The sequence below is a fragment of the Oryx dammah genome, unplaced genomic scaffold (genome assembly GCF_014754425.2).
Source record: "Oryx dammah isolate SB20612 unplaced genomic scaffold, SCBI_Odam_1.1 HiC_scaffold_2, whole genome shotgun sequence".
NCBI lineage: Eukaryota > Metazoa > Chordata > Mammalia > Artiodactyla > Bovidae > Oryx > Oryx dammah.
The window spans coordinates 165634361-165662328 of NW_024070186.1; the positions used below are offsets into that span (position 1 = coordinate 165634361).

General features: G+C 44.5%; 1 protein-coding gene across 1 annotated transcript in view; it reads right to left on the reverse strand.

Annotated features, from left to right (window-relative positions):
* LOC120855629 (glutamate receptor ionotropic, NMDA 2A) overlaps positions 1–27968 on the reverse strand; it is an 88895-nt gene that overhangs the window by 12312 nt on the left and 48615 nt on the right. The window contains exon 4 of the mRNA XM_040230174.1: positions 4906–5144. Coding sequence (XP_040086108.1) covers positions 4906–5144 — 239 coding nt within the window. The remainder of the gene's footprint in view (positions 1–4905; positions 5145–27968) is intronic.

The following is a 27968-nucleotide window of genomic DNA, read 5'->3' on the forward strand; positions in this document are numbered from 1 at the left end:
CTAGTCTCCTTCTCTAGGCCCTGAGTGGTCTCTTTCCCTGCCAGGAGGCAGCATCTCCTTTTTGTTTCTGAGGCTGCTGGATGTCAAAATGTACAAACGTGTGTTTCACGTAGAGCAGGGCTTTTGAATCTTGTATGCTAACTTAAGCTTTCCCTGACCAATCCGGTGATGTAATAGTCTCATAAGCTAACCTAGAGGGACTCTGCTATATTGGGTGAAAATCAGTGTGTCTCCTACATGTCTGAATCAGCCAAGATCAGAGCCTTTTCTTCCCGTTGTTAGCACTGTGAGAACATTAGCTTTTACATGTTTTTCTAACTTTGCAATTTTATTTTAATGAGCTTCTGTCTTCCTTTTAGAGATTTTGAGAACTCGCTTCCAACCTCCCCCATCCGAGTGGTATGCTCCCGCCTGTCGAGATGAGCTCGTTGTCTCCATATTTGCAAGAGGCTCTCAGAAGCGGCTGGGGAGCTGAGCTATGTTTCAAGAGCTGGCAGGATGGCGGCTGACTGCTTTTTCTCATCCCTGGTTTCCCCTGGGGCTCACTGGACACAGCTAAGGCAGTTCCCAGGTGCAGATCTGCCTGGCAAAGCCTCGGGAAGGAGTCATCATAATGCGGGCCTGTACCCCAGGTTGGGTTGGTGGGGGTTCTCCAACCGAGTTGACCCATCCTCCGGATGGGCTGATGGGGAGGTGGGGGTGTGTATTACAGAAGGGTGGGAAGAGTCAGAGGCCAGAAGCCCACTGGAAACGAGCCCCAGAGTCAACTGTTATTAGCTCTGCGACCTTGGCTAAGTCACTACATCTTTTTGAGCCTCAAGTCCCACATCTGTAAAATGGGAATCACACTCTTTAAGGTGGATGTCAGGGCAAGATCTGACAGTGCAAGCAGAGCACCTCACGTGGATGGGGCTCTGTGAATGCAAGTGAGTGAGCTGCTCCATCATCCCCATTGTGCCCCTCCTGCTTGTCACCCCTCCCCTCTGTCCTCTCACACAGTGGCCCTATGATCAGAGCCGTAGGACATGGGTGCTACCCTTTACTACTGCACATTAGCTCTGGAAAGTCATTGTGGCTTTCTGATTCCATCTGCTGCCCAAACCCTACCTTGGAAGGCAAATCCCTGGGCTGGGGTTTCTTTCTTCCCTGCAGAGGTTTCCCTTTCCTCCTCTCTAGAATTCACAGACTCCAGCTACCTTTTATGGCTTGTGTAAGTGATATGCCCTCTCGGCCCCACGATGGGTTCAGATGAACGGAGCACTGGAGGCTCAACATGCTGTTCCAGACAACTGGCTCTGTCTATCCTCCAACTCCCAGAGGACCCTGACCACTCGGAACATTCTCAGTGGGACCTGAGCACAATTGTCCTCCTTGGTTCCTTGGCACCTGGGCCTGATGCCTAAAGTTTCTGGTATCCTCTGCTTATTAGTGTCCCCCTAGCCTTCCAATTCATGCATTGAGACCCCAGCTCCCAAAGGTGATGTATTAATAGTGTGGGTGCTTAGGTCATGAGGTCCAAGGTGGGGCCTTTGGCAGAAGCACTTCTTATAAAAGAGACTCACAGAACCCCTTCATTCCTTCAGCACAAGGGGACATCTGCAACATGGAAGAGGGCCCTCACCCCACCATGCTGACCCCCTGCTCTTGGATTTCCAGCTTCCAGAACCATGAGTGTCGTTTTTATTGTCGATGAAGCACTCAGCATGTGGTAATTTGCTAGAGCAGCCGGAATGGCCCAAGACAATTGTTGTTATTTGCTAAGTTGTGTCTGATTCTTTTGCGACCCCATCAACTGTAGCCACCTGAGGCTCCTCTGTCCGTGGAATTCTCCAGGCAAGAATACTGCAGTGGGCTGCCATTTCCTCCCCCAGAGCACCTTCCCGACCCAGGGATCAAACCTGCACCTCCTGCACCGCCTGCACCGGCAGATGGATTCCTTACCACGGAGCCACCTGGGAAGCCCCGGCTAAGACTGTTTATCACTTCCATTCTGTCGTCCCCACTGCAGGTCAGCCAGAAGCTGCCTCAAGCTCCCCTCTGAGCTCTCTGGAAGGATGTCATGGTTTCCACCACCTTTGTCTCTGGCTTTGCTATGTCTCCCATTCCTTACATCTCAGGAGACAACCAAAGCGGTTCTCTTTCCTGATGACAGTGAATATTTTTTTTATAATGAAAGGGACAGTGTTTTGGAGAGGAAACAAAAGTTAAAAGCATCCCACAGAAGAGAGGATGTCTTTTTTGTAAGTCATAATGGACAAAAGTCACAGCTATGGGAGAAGCTTGGTTCTAATGTAAAATAAATGACTCTCTGAGTTCTGGCCTCTGCCCTTGGCCATTGCAAAAGTGCAGGCATCTCAGGTTTGTGTCCCGTGGGACATGGGGTCCCCTCTCCACAAGGGAGGGGGAGATGGAAGTTCAGGTCCTGGCTTGTCACGGACACAACACAGCAAAGCTGCATTGAGTTCCCCCTTCATGCCTGTCCCTCAAGAGGCTCGGAACGGGAGGAGTGGGGGTTTAGTTCATTTCTCAGAATAACAATCCTCACTTGGCTTCCTTAATGGTATCTCGGACAGAAGGAGCGCTCTTTCAAAAACAAGCAGGATTTGCAAGTAAAGGCAATTGTGTGCATTCGCTCATGGCAATCCCAGAGTCATTTAGATATGGAAAGCCTTCAGTAATTGGCAGAGAGAATTAGCTTAAAGTTGGCTTAATACCTAGCTACATGCATGCACATTGTTATTTTTAAACAATCTGTGTGTTTAGATGCCATCAAGCTAATTAGGAAATATGTATTTGCATAGAACTCAAGTTTAGTTGCCACTGAATGGAGAAAATAAATCCTCCTGACTAAGCCTGTGTGTACCTTCTGGATCTCTTAAAACCACCAAACCCCAAGAACACATAAATTCCTCTTTAAATGATTATTTTGTTTTCCCAATAAACATTAGCATCTAAAACTAGATGTGTCTAACTACATATTTTTCACCATGTTTCAAATCTTAATTTGTCCAATTCTTTCAGAGTAAAACAAATTCCAAGGTGAGTAAATGGGAGAAATAGGTAGATAAATAGATGGATGGATAGATGGATAAATGAATGAATGGATGGATAGATGGGTGGACGGATGGATAGATAGATGACATTGATTATCAGATAGATAGATAATATTATATTGCGTTGGAAGATCAGTGAACAATATGTATGTATGTAAAGTGAAAGTGTTTGTGTCAGTTGCGTCTAACTCTGTGACCCCATGGAAGGTAGCCCACCAGGCTCCTCTGTCCATGGCATTCTCCAGGCAAGAATACTGGAGTGGGTTGCCATTTCCTTCTCCAGGGGATCTTCCTGACCCAAGAATTGAACCTGGGTCTCCTACATGGTAGGCAGGTTCTTTACCATCCGAACCACCAGGGAAGCCCCTATACTGTGCTGGAAGATCAGTAAACGATATATGTATATGCTTTTATCTGAGGCAAGTAAGCGACTAGCTTGTGTTGAACATGTAAATATCATTTAGTTGCGTGCATATATATGTGTGTAGTATGATTTGCATCAAATCTCTTATTTTGCTCGTATTTGATGTCTGTTGCTTGGGTAAGACTGTGGGCTCAGGCTGTTACTACACCACCTAGAGTCAGATCCTGGCTCCAGCAAGGCTGAGCGGTGTTGGGTAATTCCTCTAACCTTATAACTGTGAGTTTCCCCAACTCTAGGACCATATCAGTACCAACCTCATAGAAGTGGTTTGTAGGTTAAATGAGATGAAGAGTATAAAGTCCTTCCCTGGTGCCTGGGAAATAAATGTGTCCCCCAGATAGAAGCACTTTCCATGACTGTCATTGTGATGAATGCATCTCACTATGTGTACCTGTGTATGGCCACACACACGTGCCATGCTGTGCAGCACGAAAGGAGACTTCTGCGGCTTGCATGTGAGTGCACTGACTACGGCATGCATACTCTGTGCTACTGTTTATGTCGGGCTGAACGTGTATTTTGTTTTCTGTTTGAAGTGTGTGTGTTTTCTTGTGGTCCTTCAAGCCTCTGTTTCATTTCAGGCTCATACATGTTCCATCATACATGTTGCATCATACGTGTTCTTGTGACTTGTTATCTGTGTACACACATGGTATTGCATCGTGATTCTGTTTGGTCACATGTGATCTCTTTGAAGGCATGCAAACGTTGTAACATGCTGCACAGGAATTTTAATGACGTCCTAGAGCATATCTGGGTGCTCGTCAGGGAGGCCGCAGACTGGCTGTGCTTAGCCCATGTGTTTTGGTGTTTTTTCTAGTTTTCAATGGAATTAGTTACTAGCATTTAAAAATTGAGGGACATCCCTGGTCGTCCAGTGGTAAAGATTCCCCACTTCTGTTGCAGGGGGCACGGGTTTGATCCCTGGTTGGGGAAATAAGATCCTGCCTGGCTCACAGCACAAGCAAACAATTTTAAATAAAAATTGAAAGTTTCCTGTATAATCAGATAGCCATTTCCTCCTATAAAAACTGAAAATTGGCCTTGCCTTCCGCTAAGACCATCCTCCGCAAGAGCAGAGAATGATCATCTCCTTTGGGTTTGACACACTGTCATATTTTACCACAGTCTCCATTGCTCTCTCTCCTTGACACCCAGGCTCAGCTGCTATTTTTCATTCCATTTGTGCTATTTTTCTCAGGCCCGGCCTGCCTTATTCATTCACCTTCCATTTCTGGCTTGCACGGTCATCTGGCTCATGAACACAGAACCCAGTGCCCTTTCCACACATCCAAGAAGGGTTGGTGAGTGAGGGGAGGGTGTACAGACCCCCCACCCCCCGCCCAGGGGTCCCAAAGCACTCTGGGAGCCCCCGTGCTTTTCTGGACCTGCCTGCTGCAGAGAGAAGAAGCCGTTGGGGATACTGACCCTGCTGATGGAGAAGAGCAGGCCCGGCCGGTCGGAGCAGACGCCCGTGAAGCAGAAGCGCAGCTTCCAGTAGAAGAGATGCTCCCAGATGAAGGTGATGAGGCTGAGCGCCATGGCGGCCGCCAGCATGTAGAACACGCCTGCCATGTTGTCGATATCCAGCTGGCTGCTCATCACCTCATTCTTCTCGTTGTGGCAGATCCCCGTGAGCCACAGCGTCTCCAGCTCCTCCATCTCCCCTGGATGGAAGACAAGAGCCACAGGCAGTGAGGAGCAGGGCCCGCGCCACGGGGTGGACACCCCTGCGCTTGGGGCAGACGTGTGTGACTTACAGCTGCACAACCTCAAGGGGAGGGACTGAGCTCTGCATTCACCCCCTGGTCAGCTGAAGATAATGATGGCAACACCTACGTAACATGGTTGCAGGAGGATGAACTGAGATCCTGTCTAGAGAGAATTTGGCGTAGTCCCTGAATCTCTCTCTCTTTTTTTGGTCATTATTATAATGTTCTTCCCACCCTGCTTTGGGCTTCCCTGGTAGCTCAGACAGTAAAGAATCCATCTGTAATGCAGGAAACCTGGGTTCAATCCCTCGATTGAGAAGATCCCCTAGAGGAGGGCATGGCAACCCACTCCAGTATTCTTGCCTGGAGAATCCCATGTACAGAGGAGACTGGTGGGCTACAGTCCATGGGGTTGCAAAGAGTCAGACACGACTGAGTGACTAAGCACACAGCACCCAGCTTTCTGTATCCTCACCCCCAACATCCACCCAAGCCTAGAATGGGATAAGGGATAAGCTGACAGTAGGCAGCAGTGGGAAGACTTGCGTTCTTGTTATGACTCCATCACTGACTAGCTGTGTTACCTCAGAGCCACAGTGATCCTGTCCGTGAAATGGGTAAAATAATAGTGCATACTCCCTCCGGTTCTAGAGAAGATCAAAGGAGCTCACATATGCAAAATTCTTAAATGTAGTGCCTGGCTCATGGTAAGTTCTCCTAAATAGTAGCCTGCAAGGGTTATTGTCCAGGAAGCACCCAGCACAAAGCCTGGTGCACATTTGTACAGGAAGTATACACTAGTCATTTCTTTGTTTAGAGGATCAAAGATTATTCCAAAAAGTCACCTCAAGCAATGCACTTAGGGCACAGAGTGTTCCTTGCAAAGAAACAACTCAATCGCTTCTAAATGGCCCCTTGCAAACTAAATACTTTCCCACTTTGGCAGGCAACTAAAAAAGCAGGTGGGGTTTTCAGTGGGGAAAAAAAAGCGCATTATTTTGTCTCTCTTTTATGTGTATTTTATCCAGTTGCCATTTAGGAGGAAATTCTCTGGTCTAAATGTCTAGTAATTATACTAACTGTCTAGCAATTCACATGGTGCTTAGACTATGATTCAGGCCTTTAAAAGTTATCCTTCAAAAACAGTGAAAATCAAAAAAGATGCCTAGAATGTTAAGTGAAGAGTACGACTAATATTGTATATACATGTGAGCTCTAAGATAGAAAAGATAGAAGTATAGGATTAAGAAATACACATGACTATGTATAAACTATCTTGTGGTCCACAACAAGGATATATTGTATAGCACAGGGGAATGTAGCCATTATTTTGTAATAACTTTAAGTGGAGTATAATCTATAAAAACACTGAATTGCTATTTGTACATTTTAATATAACATTGTAAATCATCTATACTTCAATAAAAAAAAACACTTGCAGAGAAAAAGAAATGCTCAAAATGTCTGATTTTCTTTGAAGAGATTAATCATAATTATTGCCTTCACACTGTTCTCTTTAAGTTTTATGAAATGCGTGTATATTGCTTTCTGTTTGTTCTCACTCCTGAAACACTTGCCTGAACATAGAGACCGAAGGTGCCACTTATTTTTCTTAGACCTTTTGGAGATGTTATAAAGTGTCCTTCTGACCTAGACTGTAATTGTTGAGAGGTCAGCTCATCATGTATTTATCATTACTTTCTGTGCAGTCTATATTTTCTCTCTAATTGCTTTTGAGAATTTCATTCTGTCTTTGTGTGGAATCTAGGTGTGGATATGTTTTATTTGTTCTGCTCTGGACTCTGTGATTCCGTGATTCTTCAATCTGATGACTCATAACTTTAATTTGGGAAGAATTTCACGCATCATTGCTTTGACTATTAACTTTCCCCATCTTTTAAAAAATTAACAGACTTAATTTTAAATTTAGAGAAAAACTGAGCAGAAAGTGGAATCCCCATACAGTCTCTCTTCCCATTCCTCTTGGTTTCCCCTATTAACATCTGGCATTGATGTGATATATTTTTATAACTTATGAGCCAAATGCATTATCATGAACTAAAGTCCATAGTTTATACTGACTACCCTGGTAGCCCAGCAGCTGGTAAAGAATCGCCTGCAATTCAAGAGACCTGGTTCAATTCCTGGGTTGGGACGATCCCCTGGAGAAGGGAACGGCTACCCACTTCACTATTCCTGGGCTCCCCCGGTAGCTCAGCTGGTAAAGAATCCACCTGCAATGTGGGAGACCTGGGTTCGACCCCTGGGTTGGGACGATCCCCAGGAGAAGGGAACGGCTACCTGCTCCAGTATTCTGGCCTGGAGAACTCCATGGACTATTCCATGGGGTCACAAAGAGTGGAACACTACCGGGTGACTTTCACTTCACTTCATTTCACATAGTTTATATAAGGGTTCAATCTTTGTGCTGTACAATTCTCTGGGTTTTGCCAACGCTTAACGTCATGTATCCACCAAGACAGTATCATACAGAACAGTTTCACTGCCTTAAACATCCTCTGTGATCCAGCTGTTTATCCCCCGTCACCCCTCATTCCACCCCCTGGCAACCACTGATCTTCTCTTTCTATAGTTTCGACTTTTCCAGAACATCGTATAATTGGAACCATACACTGTGCAGCCTTTTCAGACATGCTTCTTTCTCTTAACAAGATGCATCGAAAGTTCCTCCGTATCTTTCCCTGGGTTTATAGGCCTCTTCTTTTTATCTCGAAGCCATATTCTACTGCATGGACATATAGTTTGTTTATGCATTCAACTGCTGAAGGATATGGGGCTTCCCAGCTGGCTCAGTGGTTAAAGAATCCGCCTGCAATGCGGGAGACCCAGGAGATGCCGGTTCAATCCCTGGGTGAGGAAGGTCCCCTGGAGAAGGGAATGGCAACCCACTCTAGTATTCTTGCCTGGAAAATCTCATGAACAGAGGAGCCTGGTGGGCTACGGTGCATGGGGTTGCAAAGAGTCGGGCACGACTGAAGCAACTGAGCATGCACGCACGCGCTGAAGGATATCTTGGTTGTTTCCAAGTCTGGACATTTATGAAAGAAACACAAACATTCATGTTTAAGTTTCTATGAGGATATAAGTTTTCAACTCACTTGGGTAAATACCTAAGGGCATTATCAGTGACTATATCGTAAGACTATATCTAGCCTTCATGGAATCTGCCAAACAGTCTTTCAAAATGACTGTACCATTTCACACTCCCATCAGCAATGAGTGAAGCTCCTGTTCATATAATACATCCTCACCAGCTCTGATTTTGTTTTGGATTTTGACCATTCCAATAAGGTGTGTATCACATTGTTTTAATTTGCAAGTCGTTTGCAAATCCTTAACATGATAATCTTATCCTCAGAAAATTTTGTTTAAAATACTCTAGACAGGGACTTCCTGGTGGTCCTGTGTTTGGGACTCCATGCTCCCAATGCAGGGGGCATGGGTTCAATCCCTGGGCAGGGAACTAAGACCCTACATGCCACACAGCTCCTTTAAAAAATCCTAGTAAGGTACTTTTAAATTCTGTTTAAAAATATTCTGGACATTCTCATTCTATCCTCTTGGTTATTAACTTTGTTTTCATGTTTTTCATTCCTTCCTTGTTCTGTCTTGCATTTATCTGATTCCCACAGATCTATTTTCCAGTTCATTTATTCCTTCATTGGTAATATTTGACTTTATGTTTTAATTTTTAATCTATTTTAATTGTGACATTCATTTAGTTCTTTTTAAAATTCTGCCTGTTAATTTTGTCCTAATGCCCTACTCTTCAGTTATGACTTTGAAAACTTTTATACATTTTGGAATTGCAAACCTATATTCTTTCAGATTATTCTCAGCCTCATACCCCGGTTCTCCCCGCCCTCACCCACCATCTGAATTCTCAGGGTTCTGTTCTGTTTGCCATGCATGCTGACTCTCATGGTAGATTACTTCCTTGTGGCATTTGTAACTTTTGATTATGAGCGCATCTTCAGCAAAGCTGTTCTCTCCCTAAGCCCCATGGGGCTCCCAAGCAACCTGGGTTACAGACAAGGCCTTATGGAGGGGCTCTGGGTTTGCTCTTGCCATGGTTCCAGGGGCTTTCAATGTACCAGGTTTTAACTTTTATTGGAGTATAGTTGCTTTACAAAGCTGTGTTTGTTTCTGCTGCACAGCAATGTGAATCAGCCATATGTATACCTATATCCCCTCTTCCTTAGATTTTCTTCCCATTTAGGTCATCACAGAACACTGAGGAGAGTTCCCTAAGCTAGACAGTAGGCTCTCATTAGTTATCTATTTTCCTGATGCTGGGAAACATTGAGGGCAGGAGGAGAAGGGGATCATAGAAGATGAGTTGGTTGGATGGCATCACTGACTCAATGGACATGAGTTTGAGCAAACTCCAGGAGATAGTGAAGGACAAGGAAGCCTGGAGTGTTACAGTCCATGGGGTTACAAAGAGTTGGACACTATTAGCAACTGAACACTGACAGTACATAGTATCAATAGTATATACCTGTCAATCCCGTTAGTATCAATAGTATATACATGTCAATCCGGATCTCCTAATTCATCCACCCTCCCCTTTCCCCACTTGGCGTCCATACGTTTGCTCTCTGCATCTTTGTGTGAAAGAAATCTGACCATTTTACTCCACCATTTAACATACATTTAAACCTCCATACTAACTTGAGTTTTAATCTCTCAGCTTCAAACAGATGTTAACCTCCTTGTACTTCCTTTGCTATGATGGACTGTTTTTTCTAGTCTCCTTTTCACAGACTCCTTGACAGTCTCAGATGGAAGCCGTGGTATCATCTCCTTGCACAGTTCAGGGCCCCCCCGCGGATGTTAAAGCCCCAGGTCCCATCCCTCTTGCCTGTCTCCCTGTCAGCACCGCAGCTGAAGCGTACCATGAGGATTCCCATTCCCCTCTGTATCTGGCACCAAAGGATTTCTCTTCCTTTTGGCCTTGGCTGTGCATTGTGGGCTTGCATATGTGTATGTGTGTACATGCCTATAAGGCTGCATTTTTATGCAGTTTGTAGCATGAAGGGGTCCCACATCAGTTAAGTTTCCATTGTACCACTACCATCTATGCATATATAACTTTTGTGAAAGTGAAAGTGTTAGTCGCTCAGTTGTGTCTGACCCATGGAGCCCTCTGGGCTCCTCTGTCCATGGAATTCTCCAGGAATACTGGAGTGGGTCCTTCTCAAGGGGAATCTTCCTGACCCGGGGTCGTAACCTGTGTCTCCTGCATTGCAGGCAGATTCTTTGTTGTCTGAGCCATCAGGGAAGCCCCATAAATTTTGTAATCATGCTTTTTTGAAAGCATACATGTTTATGGGAGAAAAACTCTTTCTCTCTAACAGTCTCCAGTACTGTGTTCATAAATGTCATGGGACAGTCAGCAATATGACCTCACCATCCATCCAGCACTACCACTGACTCGTCCAAATTCATTGCCTGCTGTATGCTTCAAGATTTACCTGGTGGCTTCCTCCTCTCCCCAAAATACCAATGCCATCCTTCCAAAAATACTGTGTTGTTGACTTTCTCCCTCCTGCTGGAGTTTGTGAGGACTCAGAAATGGGTCTTTTCATTACATTTTGTCAAATTCCCAGCATATCTTCCCTTTGGTATTGTCCCAAGGGTTCCCTGATAGCTCAGGGAAGAACTAAGAATCTGCCTGCAATGCAGGAGAGCCATTTGCCCAGTTTGATTCCGGGGTCAGGAAGATCTGCTGGAGAAGGGACAGGCTACCCACTCCAGTATTCTTGGGCTTCCCTGGTAGCTCAGCTGGTAAAGAATCCACCTGCAATGCGAGAGACCTGGGTTTGATTCCTGGGTTGGGAAGGTCCCCTGGAGAAGGGAAAGGCTACCCACTCAAGTATTCTGGCCTGGAGAATTCCATGAACTGTATAGTCCATGGGGTCGCAAAGAGTCAGACATGACTGAGTGACTTTCACTTTCACTTACTTTTCACTTTCTTGGTAAAGAACCCGCCTGTCAATGCAGTAAACCTGAAAGATGTGGGTTTGATCCCTAGGCCAGGAAGATCCCCTGGAGGAGGGCATGGCAACCCACTCCAGCATTCTCACCTGGAGAACTCCATGGACAGAGGAGCCTGGCAGGCTACAGTCCATTGGGTTGCAAAGAGTTGGACACAACTGAAGGGACTTAGCCCGCACACAAAGAGAGACAGAATGTCTAGAACAGGGTCAGTCTCAGTCGAAGGAATATCATTTTGATTCCTTTCAGGATGTAAATATAAAGATTTTCCCTCGGCCTTTTGCTCAAACACCTCTCTTTGAAATAGGTCAACTTGGTAAACCAGACCCACCTCCTGAAAGGGGGGCAAACACACATTTCTCAACACCAGTTACAACTGGTTCCAGTCATTCTCCAGCCATTCATTTCCTGCCTCGTGGCCTTTTCTACTAGTGCGCTGAACTGTAGTTCAAATACTTTCTAATTTCGTTTTTAATTTACTCAAATATTGTCATCTCCCTGAGGGAGATCAGGAACAACGTTTTACGATTTTGATTATTTCTCAGGCCTGCAGCAGGTAGCAAGCATTGCATCCATATTTTCTGTCTCTTTCCATCTCCAGGCTTAAATTGGGCAGCATTGCAAGTAAAAAAAAAAAAAAAAAAGGTCAGATCTGTTGGGTGAGCTTTTCTGCCACATAAAGAGAGGAAGAGTCAGACATGACTAAGCAATGAACACTTACTTAAAGAGAGGAAATACAAAGCAAAAGGGAGTGGGCTTGAGAGTAAAAGGCTGGAGAGTACATCCTCTGCTTAGGGAAAAGTCCAAATGTCATTTTCTTTCCCCTACCAGGAAGCAGCCTGTGTTGTTCAGTCCATGTCAGTTCAGCCCATTACAAAGAGGCCACAGTCTTTGTCAGTGTGATCTTAGGACATGGAGCTGGTCAATGGGGCAATTAAATGCCTTTTCTGAAGCAGACTTATTCTTGCTGGAAGACAAAAACTAACAGCTCCTGGTGGCAGAGGGAGGTTGCAGAGCTTTGGGTTTGCAGCCAGGGCAACACTTGAAATCCTCTCCCCACCGACAGCACAGCTCCCCACTCCATGACATGGAAAGCCCTCTCTTTCCCTCTCTGTTTCTACATCCAATGACGGGAGGCTCACATGCACTTGAAAATGCCCCTGCAGGCATGGAGGTCATGTCTGTTTCAATGTTCTTGCTGTATCTGACTTCAGGGGAGACGGCACTGCCAACCACGTGCATCCTCTGCTGGTCTCTGAGTTCTGTGCCACCCTAAGGAAGGCTGTGACGTCCTGATCACAGAGCAGGACATCACAGCTTTTTCCCTTTCTCTTCTTCCTTCCTTCTTTCTTTCCTCCTCCCTTCCTTCCTCCCTTTCCCTCTTTCTTTCCTCTCCCTTTCTCTCTTCCAGCTTTCTCCCACCATTGCTAGTTAAAAGGCAGAGTGATAGGGCTTCAAAAGGCAGGAGCCATAAAGATGCAAAATCTAAAAGGGACCACGTGAGAACAATTGAGCTGCATTGTGTGGCATCTGAGACCCTCTCCCATCTTCTTCTTAGATGATGCTGTTGCAAGAGGCTATGTGAAGTATACAGGGCTGGTCAGACGAAAGAGACAGACAGGATGTAGACAGTGAGGCCTCATATACAAACATGGGACTTCTCACATTATCCATCCCCTCACAAAGTCAAAGCCAGGGGTTTCAGATTTGCAAAAGAGAATTAGATGAAAATTCAAGTAGACACCATCCAGCAAATTACAAGGAAGAATGCTTCAGGTAGAAAATAACCTAGAATAAGCTACAAAAGGGATCCCCCTTCCCTGAAGTGTTTAGGGAACGTGTTGAATCACCCTGTAAGGTCTAGACAGTTACAGGAGGTAGAACAAGGGTCAGACTGCCTATGATCAATTCGTCTTCAACACTTACTACCCAGTTGATCTTGGATCTGCTGCTCTGCTTATCTATGCATCCACTCATCCACTCACTGATCTATTTTTCTAGTCTTTCAGTTAACAAAGTTACATAAATTCTGTTCTGTTTCAGGGCATATACTAAGGTTTTCACAAATTAACCCAGGTAACTGCATAGCCACGTAATGTGACTGGGGCCAGGATCACACCCATTTTACAGATGAAGCACAAAGAGGTTAAGGGACTTGCTCAGTCTCTCTGAGATGCAGTTCTGGCACCTACCAAATGCAGCACAACAGTATTTACCTGTAGGAGTTCTACTGGAATTAAGCGAGGATACATGCATGCGGTGCCTGGCACACCTTGATTACTCAGTACCTGTAACCCGATGCTGGGAAAGACTGAAGGCAAAGGGGGCAGCAAAGGATGAGATGGTTAACATCACTGACTCAATGGCTGTAAATCTGAGCAAACTATGGGAGATAGGGAGGGACAGGGAGGCCTGGTGTGCTGCAGTTCATGGAGTCACAAACAGTAGGACGTGACTGAGCAACTGAACAACAACATCAACACATGTTTGGAGACACTGTTATTTCCTGCCTGAAGCCAGGGAGCTGGTGGGTGGGGTGGATCACATAACACTCCCTAGGCCCTTCCAATTCTGGAGTCTATGATTCCAAGACTCTTGAGAGCCCCTTGGGCTGCAAGGAGATCACACTAGTCAATCCTAAAGGAAATCAACTCAGAATATTCACTGGAAGGATTGATGCTGAAGCTCCAATACTTTGGCCACCTGATGTGAAGAGCCAACTCATTGAAAAAGACCCTGATGCTGGGAAAGATTGAAGGCAGGAGAAGGGGATGACAGAGGATGAGATGGTTGGATGGCATCACCTAGTCAATGGACATGAGTTTGAGCAAACTCCAGGAGATAGTGAAGTACAGGGAAGCCTGGCGTGCTGCAGTCCATGGGGTCACAAAGAGTTGGACACGGCTGAGCAACTGAACAACTACAACAACAGCATGATTGCCAGATACATGTCCAGAGGGAAGGCTAAGCCCTCCAGTAAGAACGTGCTGTGTCCAACGTCAGAGAAATCAGTTCCTTCTCTGTCCTCAGACTCATTCTCTGAGCTTCCAGAGGGACTGCAGTTGCCTTTCAGATTAGATTTCATTCTATCCTGCGAAGCTGTCTGAGTGTTAAGGGGATTGCTTCCGGAAAGGATTTCACAGCAGGCAATGTGACTCGCCTTCAGGCAGCCTCAGCATTTCTCCCCTGAGGTCGGTTGTAAAAAGTCCATTTTGAACCTATACCCTTTAGGCTCTGTCTAGGGCCTGAGAATTCGCTGAAGTACATCTTCTGAAATCAGCCCACACATACACCCTCGCAGGCACCCATCTACATATTTTTTTTTCCCTTGGTTTCTGGCCAAAGCACCTGACCCTAGGCAGTGATGGCGCAGAAAGAAACAGCCTGTGCTTTTAGTTTTGGGTCTGATGTTCTGTTTCATTTCCAGTCAAGGAAGCAAATGCTTTGGGGGCCTCTGAGGACCTCACCGGGTCGTGTCTTACTCCCTCACTCATTCATTCACTCACTCGTTCGGCCACTGGAGAAAAGGACGTTTCTAAAGTACTTAGCGTGAGGTCGGTATCTCTGTATTCTCACAGAGACAAATAACACACAGTCTTTGGCCTCTACCAGCTCTGAGTCCTGTGGGAGAGACAGTCATGTAAAGCAGTAATTATGGCAAAATGAGATGATTGAATTTGCATAGGGCTGGAGGCAGCGAGAAACATGGCATGTTTTGAAGTCAGAGAACAGTTCAAAATTGGCAAGGAGAAAGAAGCCATCATAGGAGGCAGCTGAAAGCAGGAGACACATGGATAAGGAGTTTGGGCTGTCCTGGGAACAGTGGGGTCACTGGATGAGACCAGCTGTATGCTTGGTGGACCCAAGATTCTTCACTTACTGCCTATGTTTTTGCAACATGGGTCAGAAACCACATATATGATCAGAAACCACATATAAGATTGGCTGTTACAGGTACGTGTTGTGCTGTGCTCAGTTGCTCAGTCGTGTCCAACTCTTTGCAACCCCATGGATTGTAGCCCGCCAGGCTTCTCTGTCCATGGGGATTCTCCAGGCAAGAATACTGGAGTGGGTTGCCATGCCCTTCTCCAGGGGATCTTCGCAACTCAGGGATCGAACCCAGGTCTCCCACACTGCAGGAGGATTCTTTACCATCTGAGCAAATTTGGACAATAGTGCTATAGCATGCTTTATGGGAAGGTCACCAGTAAATTCTATCCCAGTGATATAACACTGTTAGAGGCCTGCTCTGGTTTCAGGGGCAGGCAGTCCATGCCAACTAAACTCTCCTGCTCCCAGGTTATGTAGTGACTGGGAGATGCCCACCTGCAAGAAATTGCTGATGAGGATCCATTGTGAACTGTCTTTGGTGTCACCACTACCCCAACAATGTGTTTTGGATCTACCAGCTGCACGGTATCATGCTGAACACGTGGCAGTGCCTGTCTTAGGGATCCAGCTCAGAGGTCTCCATCTTCAGGAAGCCTGCCCTGAATGCACAGTGCTATGCATATCAGACTATGGTTTCTCCTTCCATGACATCCTGGATATCTCGTCAATCGAGAACTGCCACTGGGATATAACTGCCACTTGCTTCTAAGTTCTCACCATTGGGAGGTGAGTTTATTCAGGGTGGAGATCTTGTCATATTCTTCCTGTGTCTCTATTCCCTGGCACAGGGCTTGGCACATAGTAGGTGGTTCACAAAACTGTTCACTGTAGATGACACAAGGCTCCTCTCCTACAGCAGCTTGTGTTCTTCTGATCTAAGGATCAGCTGGACCCAGGGAGAGGAAGGAATCTTAGGCAGAGGGCTCAGGAATAGTTTCTGAAACCCAGAAATCAAGGCTGACTCTTGGGGCAAGTCACTTTCAATCAAAGATTGCAGCTATGGTGTCCAGTGGTCCCCTGCAGAGAAACAGCTTCCATCTACAGCTTAAAGATGTCAGGGGTGATGCTGCTGTCAATCCAGTGAGGGTTTGCTGTGAACACCAAGAGGGGAATTGACCCCGTTTCCATGAACACCAAGAGGGGAATTGACCCCGTTTCCATCTTGTTTCATGTCTTGCCCAGGGACCAGGCACTTTGGCTTTCTCAGAAGCCCAAATGGAATTGGAAATGGCAAAAGAACATTTTTCTTTGTAGAAAATCTAGGGCATCCTCATCGGCAGGCTCATGTCCTCAATGAGAATGGATTCAGCCTCTATGAGCTCTGAACTGTGGTTCAGGGGATGAAGAAGGCTTGGGTGGTGGGGGTGGGGTGGGGTTGCTGCAGTGTTGAGACCAAGTCCTCTCCTCACCAGTTGCCCTTGAAGGAAGCTGCTGGTCCAAGCTGGGAGGTGGTCTGTGGCTTTGGAACAGAGTGAGAGCAGCTAGACCATCTGATCACTGACCCTGGGGCCTTGGCTTTATGATTCCATACTCATCTGATCGAAATCTAGATGACCTTGGATCTGGAAATAATGGCATTCCAGAGCCTAGGACTTCCATACCCATGATCTCTAAACTGAACAATTTTGCTGGAGAGGAAAAAAAAGTACCATTGTGGGGAGGAGGGAATAGTACAAGATTCTGAACGCAAATAGACTGAATTTGGAAGATAAATCTCCCTTATTTAAATGTCAGAATATTCCATTTCTGTATAATGCTGAGAAGTCACAAAACCAAAATAAAAATAGGGCTAGGCTTAAATGTACCCAGTTAGAGACAGAGACGGGCTGTCTTTGGCATAAATGTTTCACTACCACCTTCCAACTGAGGTCTCTGCTCTGCGGATGGAGCTCGAGTTTTGCAGAATTCATGGCTGCCTGTCGCCATCTGGCTGGGATTTCATAGGCCACCTGATCAAGTGTGCAAGTTGGAAGCTGGGGAATTTTATGTGCACAGGTGCCCAACCTGTGTCTTCAAAGACGAAAAAGGAAAAAGAAGAGAGAGGACTGGGCAGCTCTATCAAGTGTCAAACAGTATAGATGGTCACAATTTTCCATTAGCCAGTGGAGTTGGTGAGATATAAATCTGTGGTGTAAGACAGCAGAAAAATTGCAAGAAGTCCAGGAACTCCTATGTATACCAAGCTCTTCTGGAGTCAGCTTCACCAGTTTGCCGCACACACAAATAGATGGTCAAGTTGTTATGAATTTAAAGGGGTATGCATTTATAGGCTTAAATGGATTCACAGGATCTTTTTGACACCGCGCATTTTCTCAATCAATAGTTCTCAAAACACTGTGACTCACTGTGTAAGTGTGTGATGACTTTTGAAGATCACAGAGAGATCCTTGTGTTTTAAAAGTCTACGAATGCAAGAAAAAAAAAAAAGGATACAATACTCTTACAACCCGTGCCAAGAAATATCTTCTCTCTTTCGGCAAGTAATATGACATCATTCCCTGTTTTATTGAAGTGTTGTCAATGAGCTATCTGAGCCTATAAAATCCTGATCCCTGATGAAAAGGGATCATCCCCATTGTCCATTTTACCTGCATTTCCCAGCGTTCAGGACATTGCAGAGAGCTTGGTGGAGGGAGGCGCTCAAGACTCAGTTGTGGGTTGAAGGAGAAAGAGAAGGAGAGAGTGAAAAGGAAAGAAAAGAGGAGAGAAAATGGGAGAGCAGAGAGGGAAGAAAGAGGAAAGAGAAGACAAGAAGGGGAGAAATGCGACCTTTAGAGGAAGGACCCTGTGTCTGCAGACAGAGCTATGGCTTCTCTTTCTGTGGAGAGTGGCGGGGGGGTAATGCGGAGGCTGGGCCGTGCCCACCCGCGTTGACGGCAGCCTCCTCTCCCTGTTAGGGGCTTAGCGCTCCTCTGGCTTCCTCGGCCGCATCCCAAGCCTGAAGTGCCAGATGGGGGTGGGCCCACGGCCGGGCATGCCTGGGAGAGTGTGTGGGGTGAGGAGTAGTCAGGTTCAGATTCCAACCCTGGATCAAGAGGGGCAGACGTGAGGGTCCTCTCTCCCCATTCTGCTAACAATGCAACTGGGGCCAGGAAAAAGAAGCTGGGAAAGGACTCTGGGTCTCTCCACTGTTGGCTGTGATCATTCAACAGACTCCAACCACACAGCCCTTGAGGAACGTACTGAGAGTTCAGTTACGCAGGCCCGATTCACCTCTCATATGGAAAGACAGCAACAGAGCATGCAGGGGACGGGGGCAGGATAAACTAGGAGGCTGGGATTAACACAGACACATAACTAAATGTAAAACAGATACTCAACAAGGACCTACGGTATAGCACACACAGGGAGGTCTACTCAACATTCTATAATAACCTATATGGGAAAAGAATCAGTATATGTATATGTATAACTGAGCCACTTTGTCATACACCTGAAACCAACACAACATTGTAAATCAACTATGCATGTGTGTGTGTGTTAAGTCACTGCAGTCGCATCTGACTCTGCGACCCTATGCGACCGACTCTGTGGACTATAGTGAGCCAGGCTTCTCTGTCCATAGGATTCTCCAGGCAAGAATACTGCCATGCCCTCCTCCAGGGGATCTTCCCGATTCAGGGATCGAACTCACATCTCTTATACACCAATATAAACCAAAATTTAAATTAGGAAAATTAGGGAACAATAAAAAAGAAATTAGAGGAGCTGCCTGCACTGCTGGTGAGAATGTAAACTGGTTGTACTTTTTCTCTGAAAACTTTGGAAATATCTGCTGGAGTATATGTACACCCTATGGTCAAGCAATCTTATTCCTTGGTTATTCCTCAACAATTAAGTGCTGACATGCACCAAAAATATGTGCAAGGGTGTTCAAAGCAGACAAAAAATGAGAAATAACACAAATGTCCATCAATAGCAAATGTATAAATAAATTGCAGTAAATCTGTACAATGGAATACCATGCAATAATGAAAAAACAGGTTTCCCTGGTGGCGCAGGTGGTAAAGAATCTGCCCCAGAGAAGGAGACCCAGGTTTGATCCTTGGGTCGGGAAGATCCCCTGAAGAAGGGAATGGCTACCCATTACAGTATTCTTGCCAGGAGAATTCCAAGGACAGCGGAGCCTGGTGGGCTACAGTCCATGGGGTCCCAAAGAATTAGACATGACTGAGTGACTAACACTTTCACCTTTTCAATGAAAAAACAGGAAGCTATTAGTACAGGCAGTAAAATGGATCCATGTCACAAAAGACACAAATGAATATATGTTGCATGACTGCACAATCTATTTGAAGTTCAAAAGAAGGCAAAACCTACCCATGATCATGGGGGCCAGAATGGTGGTTACCTCTGGGGGAGACATTGGCTGGAAGAGGCCATGGGGGAGCTTTCTGGAGGTGCTGGTCATGTTCGAGATCGCAATCTAGAACAGTCATATAAAAAATAATGGGGCACTGACATGCAGCAATACAGTGAAGGTATAGTCCGCCCTCTGTATTTGTGGGTTCCATATTTCTGGATTCAACCAACCAGATTGAAAATTTTTTCAGAAAAAAATTCCAAAAAGTTCCAAAAAGAAAACCTTGGATGTGGAGTGCACCCGCAACTATTTACATAGCATTTACATTGTATTTACAACTATTAACATAGCATTTACGTTGTATTAGGTATTAAAAGTAACCTAGAGATGATTTAAAGTCTATGGGAGAATATGCGTAGTTTATATGCAAATACTACCCATTTTATATACGGGATTTGAGCATCTGTGGATTTGGGTAGCCAATGGGGATCCTGGAAGGAATTCCTCACAGATACCAGGGTTGACTTTATAGTACAGTCCCCAGAAGGAAAAAAAAAGAGTGGCATAGGAGAGGTCTAAGGCATTTTTCCACTTTGGGGGTCAAGAGAGGGAATAACAAGAAAGTGAAAGGAAGCAGATTTTTTAAAGAGGAAAAAAAAATCATTTATAAAGAAATATGAACTTTTTTTTTTTTTTAACAAAGAAAAATATCTTAAAGGATGAAGGGGCACGAGCTATGTTAAATTCTTCCATATTGTTGGAATTGCTTTATAAGAACATGCTTTCCTTTTATAATTTAAGCCAGAGGTCAACAACCTGTTCCTGTAAAGGGCTAATTAGTAAATATTTTCAGCTTTATGAGCCATACGGTCTCTGTCAGAACTATTCACCTCTGCCCTTGCAGCTCTAGAGCAGCTGTAAAAACACACAGTGCGTGAATGGGTGGGATGTATTCCAATAAAACTTTATTTACAAAGACAGACAATGGGCCAATGCGGGCCACGGTTTGCAGGATCCTGATTTAAGCAATCAAAAAAGGAAATAAAATGATTAAAATCATTTATGTGTATAAATATGAACAAGAATAAGGCCCAATTTGACCACTGTTATCATCTATGATACTTATTGGGTACCTACTGCTTGATGGGTATATACCAATTATACTATTTAACTTGGTGAGGTTGGTGCTATTACAATCCCCAATTGAAAGAAGAGGAACTGACACTTAAAAAGGGTAAGTGAATTTCCCAAGGTCATAGAGCTGGTAAAGATCAGTTATATTTGAACCCAAAGCCTTTGTTCTTAACTGGACCTCTAGCTGCTAAATTTATGGCTTTTTGTATGAGATGGTACCACTAATATATAGTAAATGATTAGGATAGACAAAATGTCCATTAAAATTTGTATGTAAAAATAGATATTCTCAAAAGATGAAAAGACAGCTCACTTCCCCCCCCCCCCATTTTTACCAGTATTTGAAGGAATTCAAATTAAGGCAACATTATGCCTTCTAAAATATCAAAATAAATGATAACACTCAATGTTACTAGATAATCATAAAATTGACCCATTGATTCTTAACTGGAACCACTTTTCAGTGGGAACAAACCTTTTGGGCATTAATATGAAACTATAGAATTAAGAATGTTAGAGATGTTTATAGCTATTAATGCTTCAAATTCTACATCTAAGAGCTTGTTACAAATAAACAATCAAAAGAGAAAAAAATGGGTAGAAAGATGTTCATTCCAGCATTATCTACACTAGTAAAGAAAAAAGAAAAAGAAATGTTTAACATTAGGAAAACCATGTAATGAATTATGGTTTAATAATGACTATGACATTTTATGCAAAAATTAAAATAATGGTGAGGATCAGATTATGTAGGTTGGGGTAATTTTATATGTATATTATATTCCTTTTCCAAGTCAAAATGTTTTTAAAAATGTAGACTGAGAGAGATCTGAGGCTACTGTTTAACCATCCCATAAATCCTACTTAAGTTCCTGCAACATCAGTGTTTGACTTACCAGCAAACCATTCATTATGTCTTATTTCACCTCTGATGGCTCTCTTGACATTTGACTCTCCCTGGTTTGAGCGATTCACTGCTTGTCAGGCACAAATTTGGCACCGCTGACCTTGTTCTAATACTGGTGTCAGACTGATACTAAAGACTGCAACTCCGGATCTCAAGAGATCTATTGAGAAATTCACTGTGAACTCACGCAGATGAAAACCCTTGGAGCTCTAACAGAAAGGGAGAATTGATGGTTCTCTAGGATATTTACAGATTTTATCTGTTTCTTCAGTAAGTACCCTTCTGTTATTATTCCAAATATGTCTCCAGTTAAAATTAGGAGGGAGATAAACAAGTCTAATTTTTATGGTACCATCTGGTCACAGGCCAGTGAAGAAGCAGTTAAGCCCTTTATTGCTAATCTACGCTTAGGATCAGCACATTTCTTCCTTTGAAAATATTTCATTTCCAAATGAGTAGTTTTCCCTGGACTTAGTTTTTAGATCATAGGAGACTCAAAGTGACTTAGTGGCTGAGGCATCAAATGGTCGTTAATCATCACCCCTTTGGATGATGCTTTTGAACTGTAGTGTTGGAGAAGACTCTTGAGAGTCCCTTGGACCACAAGGAGATCAAACCAGTCACTCCTAAAGGAAATCAGTCCTGAATATTCACTGGAAGGACTGATGCTGAAGTTGAAGCTCTAATATTTTGGCCACCTGATGCAAAGAGCCAACGCCCTGGAAAAGACCCTGATGCTGGGAAAGATTGAAGGCAGGAGGAAAAGGGGATGACAGAGGATGAGATAGTTGGATGGCATCAACCAACTCAATGGACATGAGTTTGAGCAAGCTCTGGGAGTTGGTGATAGACAGGAAAGCTTGGTGTGCTGCAGTCTATGGGATTTCTAAGATTTGGACATGACTGAGTGACTGAACTGAACTTGGTATATATCATTCAAGCTGGTACTCTGTGTATATGTGAGGTTTGGATGCATATAAACATCACCCACTTGGAGTGAGGAGCATTCATGACAACCATAGGAAAAAATTAGATTCAGTCCATCTGTCAGTAATGGTCTTTGACCACGTGTCCCTAGTGGGTTCCAGTGAGACTGCATCTGCACATTTAAGGAATCAGGATAACCATCACATCCAAACTTGGTTCCAGATATAATTTAATCAATAGAAACACTGACTCATTTTCTGCCTAAATGTGGGTCTTTCAGTCTTGCCTGATTTATTTTTAACTTTGTTATTATGGTCAATACACGAAAATGAAATCTTTAGAAGCAACAGACACTTTCATATCTATTTTATTCCTTTCTGAACCACTACTTCTTCTCACAGTCTAATGCAGTATCTCCTTTTTGTAGTCAGTGTGCAGGCTGATGCTTACAAGTTCCACACCACTTCTTCCTCGGGTTTGCACAATCATCAAGGTTTCTACAGATGGAAGCCTAACTAAGAGCTTTGAGAGAAGAAGGATGAATAAAACATAAGAGCCAACATCCAATTTCATAGACTCCAAATTGGTGGGATCTGTTGACTACTGATAGTGATAACCAGTATTTGCCAATCAAAGAATAAGAGGCTTCTACATGCTAAATATTGTTATTCTAAAGAGTGGTTCTTAAGTAATTAGCCTCCAATTAAAATAAATTAAAATAAATAAAAATTGAAAATAAAGAGTGGTTCGTAAAAAAGGAGTGAAATTGAGTCATTAGTAGAGACATGAATGGACCTAGAGACTGCCATGCAGAGTGAAGTAAGTCAGAAAAACAAATAGTGTATCAGTTCAGTTCAGTCACTCAGTCATGTCTGACTCTTTGCGACCCCATGAATTGCAACATGCCAGGCCTCCCTGTCCATCACCATCTCCTGGAGTTCACTCAAATTCACGTCCATTGAGTTGGTGATGCCATCCAGCCAACTCATCCTCTGTTGTCCCCTTTTCCTCCTGCCCCCAATCCCTCCCAGCATCAGAATCTTTTCCAATGAGTCAACTCTTCGCATGAGGTGGCCAAAATACTGGAGTTTCAGCTTCAGCATCATTCCTTCCAAAGAAATCCCAGGACTGATCTCCTTTGGAATGGACTGGTTGGATCTCCTTGCAGTCCAAGGGACTCTCAAGAGTCTTCTCCAACACCACAGTTCAAAAGCATCAATTCTTCAGCACTCAGCTTTCTTTACAGTCCAACTGTCACATCCATACATGACTACTGGAAAAACCATAGCCTTGACTAGATGGACCTTAGTCGGCAAAGTAACGTCTCTGCTTTTGAATATGCTGTCTAGGTTGGTCATAATTTTCTTCCAAGGAGTAAGCGTCTTTTAATTTCATGGCTGCAATCACCATCTGCAGTGATTTTGGAGCCCCCCAAAATAAAGTCTGATACTGTTTCCACTGTTTCCCCATCTATTTGCCATGAAGTGATGGGACCAGATGCCATGATCTTAGTTTTCTGAATGTTGAGCTTTAAGCCAACTTTTTCACTCTCCTCTTTCACTTTCATCAAGAGGCTTTTTAGTTCCTCTTCACTTTCTGCCATAAAGGTGGTGTCATCTGCATATCTGAGGTTATTGATATTTCTCCCAGCAATCTTAATTCCAGCTTGTGTTTCTTCCAGCCCAGCCTTTCTCATGATGTACTCTGCATATAAGTTAAATAAGCAGGGTGACAATATACAGCCTTGACGTACTCCTTTTCCTATTTGGAACTAGTCTGTTGTTCCATGTCCAGTTCTAACTGTTGCTTCCTGACCTGCATATAGGTTTCTCAAGAGGCCAGTCAGGTGGTCTGGTATTCCCATCTCTTTCAGAATAGTGTATATTAACACATATGTGGGATCTAGAAAAATTGTATGTGCTTAGTTGCTCAGTCATGTCTGACTCTTTGTGACCCCAGGGACTGTAGCCCTCCAGGCACTTCTGTCCATGCGGGTTCTCCAGGCAAGAATACTGGAGTGGGTTGCCATGCCCTCCTCCAGGGGATCTTTCCAACCCTGGGATCGAACCCAGGTCTCCCTACTCAGTGATCTGAGGTAACCTAAGTGGGAAGAAAACCCAAAAAAGGGGATTATTCAGACATGCAGGCATATGCATACATATAGCTTACTCCACTTTGCTGTACAGCAGAAATTAACGCAGTATTGTAAAGCAATTAAACTCCAATAGAAATTAATTTTAAAAAGAAATTATAAAGAAAATCTTATTTCTATTTACAAAGGCTATGCAAATATATTGTAATAACTCAAAATCAACAAAAAATTCTTAGAATTAAAAAATAATAAAGAGTGGTTCTTAGTTTTATTGTGTATTAGAATCACTAGAGAAGATGTAAAAATGCCCTGAAGGGTGAATAATTAGGAAGCTGCACCAGGCTCCTCTGTCCATGGAATTCTCCAGGCAAGACTACTGGAGTGGGTTGCCATTTCCTCCTCCAGAGGATCTTCCCAACTCAGGGACTGAACTTGGGTCTGCCACATTGCAGGCAGATTCTTTACTGTCTGAGCCCCCAGGAAAGCCTGCTTTCAACATCTCCCTAACTGAGTCTGATGAACACAGAAGTGCCCAAAGTGTCTTTCAAAGTAAGGTAACTATCGATGGCAAGATGGCAAAACCTTTCCTCATTTTTACGTCCCACCACCTGGGTTTAGAAGCTGCTCAGTTATTTTTTGTTTGATGTATGTCTACAGGGAGACTGAATGAATGGGCAAATGTGTGAATAAGGTGAGGGGTTTTGTTAACAGCACCCAGCCCCTGCTCACTTGATTACGGAGTTTGTGATTTACAGAGTGGCTTTGCTTAGCCTAAACTGTGATTTCCACCTTTGAAGTCTCAATTTGATTAAAATACGTTTAGCAAGGAACAATAACTTTCTGAAATGCTGGGGATTATGCAGCTCCGAGGAGCTCTGTGGGGAACAAGCAATTCCAGCAAGCATGTTGGTCTTTGTGAACCTAGAGAGGCTGCTCGGCAAGCCTGTATCGGGGCCAAACATCTGACTCCTCTTAATTACATTCTGTCCTTGTTTCATTCCTTCTCATCTCTTGCTTTTGGGTCCTAGTTTTCCCCAAACTGCCAGGGTTGAATGATCTCAAAAATTAGGCTGAGCCTGTTCCCATGGTGCTGGGGCCCAAGGCATGGACAAGTCTCCTTCCCCTTGGAAAGATGGAAAAAACAGAGATCACTTTCTCTCCCACCCTCAAGCTCTGTTGCTAAGTTATTTAGTCCAGTATCACCTGCAGGCAACTTATCCTTCAGTCAAAGAGGAAGGAACAGAGGCTGGCTACTGACCTGCGTGCGTGCTTGCATGCTCAGTCATGTCAGACTCTTTGGGACCCCATGGACTGTAGCCTGCCAGACTCCTCTGTCTGTGGAATTCTCCAGGCAAGAATACTGGAGTGGGTTGCCATGACCTCTTCTAGGGGATCTTCCTGACCCTGGGATCAAACCTGCATCTCCTGCATCGCAGGCAGATTCTTTACCCACTGAGCCACCTGGGAAGCCCGGCTACTGACTTATGTGCTTTTAAACCACATAGGTCAGTAGCCCCTTCCCAGATGGGAACGCTTGCTGAATGAGATGTCTGGGAGGGTAACAGCAGACAAAGGAGACACGATGTTACATAATGGTTCAAATGAAGACCCTAGAGCCTACTTGCCCAGGTTGGATCAGCCACTTACTATAGCTTGACACATGACTCAAACTTTCTGTGACTCAGTTTCCTTATCTGTAGGCAGATACTTATAGTCATAATTCATGGCATTTAATAACTGTGAGAACTGCATGAAATTAATACATATAAAGATGGATTATCTTATGACCCATAGTTGCCCCTCTGTGAATGTTGCTGCTGCTACTGCTGCTAAGTTGCTTCAGTTGTGTCCGACTCTGTGGGACCCCATAGATGGCAGCCCACCAGGCTCCCCCGTCTGTTGTTAAAAACTTCGATAAAAATAACACTAATGATGGTAGCTTTGAATGACTTCCCTTTCAACACGTGGAAAACTGTCTCTTCCCCATGCAAGTAGCTCCTCAGAGCCTCCCCCCACCAAACCCCCCATCCTCATTTTGGCTTTTATCTCTTTAAACGGACTGAGGCTGCTGGTTGACATAGGGTGTTGCTGAGTCATCTGAGGACACCGGGACCTATGTCACGAAGAGCTGCTGGCAGGGGAGGCCCGCAGGAAACAGATTAGACTTCTCTCAGGCAGGAGTGAGTCAGCCGGGGGCCTGCGCCCGGCTCCACCATGGAGCCCAGAGCGGGCAGTGTATGGCTCCCAGCTCCTTCAGCGTCGTCTGCAATGTGCGTAACTGCTCAGTTGATCAAGCCAGGCTGCGCTGTAGATGCAGGAGGCGTGTTACCTGACTAGTCCCCTGAGCACACTTCTCTCTGATCCTTCCTCTCCCCTTCTGCCTTTCTGTACCCCTCGTTCTCTCCTCCTCCTCTCTCCCCATCTCTTCTTCCATCCTTCTCCTCCTCATATATCCCTGTCTCTCTTTCCTATCTGCCCCTTCTTTCTTCCTTGCTCCATCTGGATCTTTCCCCTTTCCTTAGAAGAAGTGGACAACCTACAATATCAAGTCTTTGCCTCCCTTGTCTTCCTCCAGACAGTCTAAGGCCAGGGTCATCATGCTTTCCCGACAAATGGCCCAACAATAAATATTTGGGGTTGTGCAGATTCAACAACTTCTGTTGCAACAGTGTGACTCTACTGTGGTAGGGGAAACAGCCACAGACAATACCTGAATGAATGGATGTGGCTACGTTTCAATAAAACTGGATTTTCAAAAATAGACAGTAACGCTCCATCTCTATTTACCTCCTTGATCACAAACCACAGACTCACTCAGGATTTACGATCCACTCCAGTTCTAAAATATAATCTTGCTGATTATATTGATCCCAGAAAAGTGCGTTAAAAAGAACAGATGTATTTGACTACTAGAGCACACAAATTAGATAACAGGAGAACTTGCCTGCATGGCAGTGAAAACGTGGGTCAGAGGCTTGGGAAGACTGTCCCCCTGGACAGTGGTTTAGTGATTTCCTCTCTGTGTCTCTTGCCTAGAGATACCTGATGTTCATCCCAAAGAAAATAACATCCTGAACTGAACTTCATCAGAGAAGGTATTTGATGTATGAAGTAAGCCTCACAAAAGTATATCTATGGTATTTTCAAATCCATGCATTCATTTATTCATTCATCCAATAAGTTTTACTTGAGCATCTACTGTGTGTAAAGCTCAGGAATGAGTCCTAGGAGAGAGGAAAGGGCAACAGAATGGACATGAAAGTGCGTGGCCTATGTTGGCGGGAATATAAATTCATGCAGCCCCTAGAGAGAACAGTGTGTGTGTGTGTGTGTGTGTGTGTGTGTTTAGCTGTGTCCAAATCTTTGTGACCCCCTGGACACATAGCCTGCCAAGCTTCTCTACACATGGAATTTTCCAGGCAATATTGGAGTGGGTTGTCATTTTATCTCCAGGGGATCTTCCTGACTCAGGGACTGAAGCTGCATGACTTATATTGGCAGGTG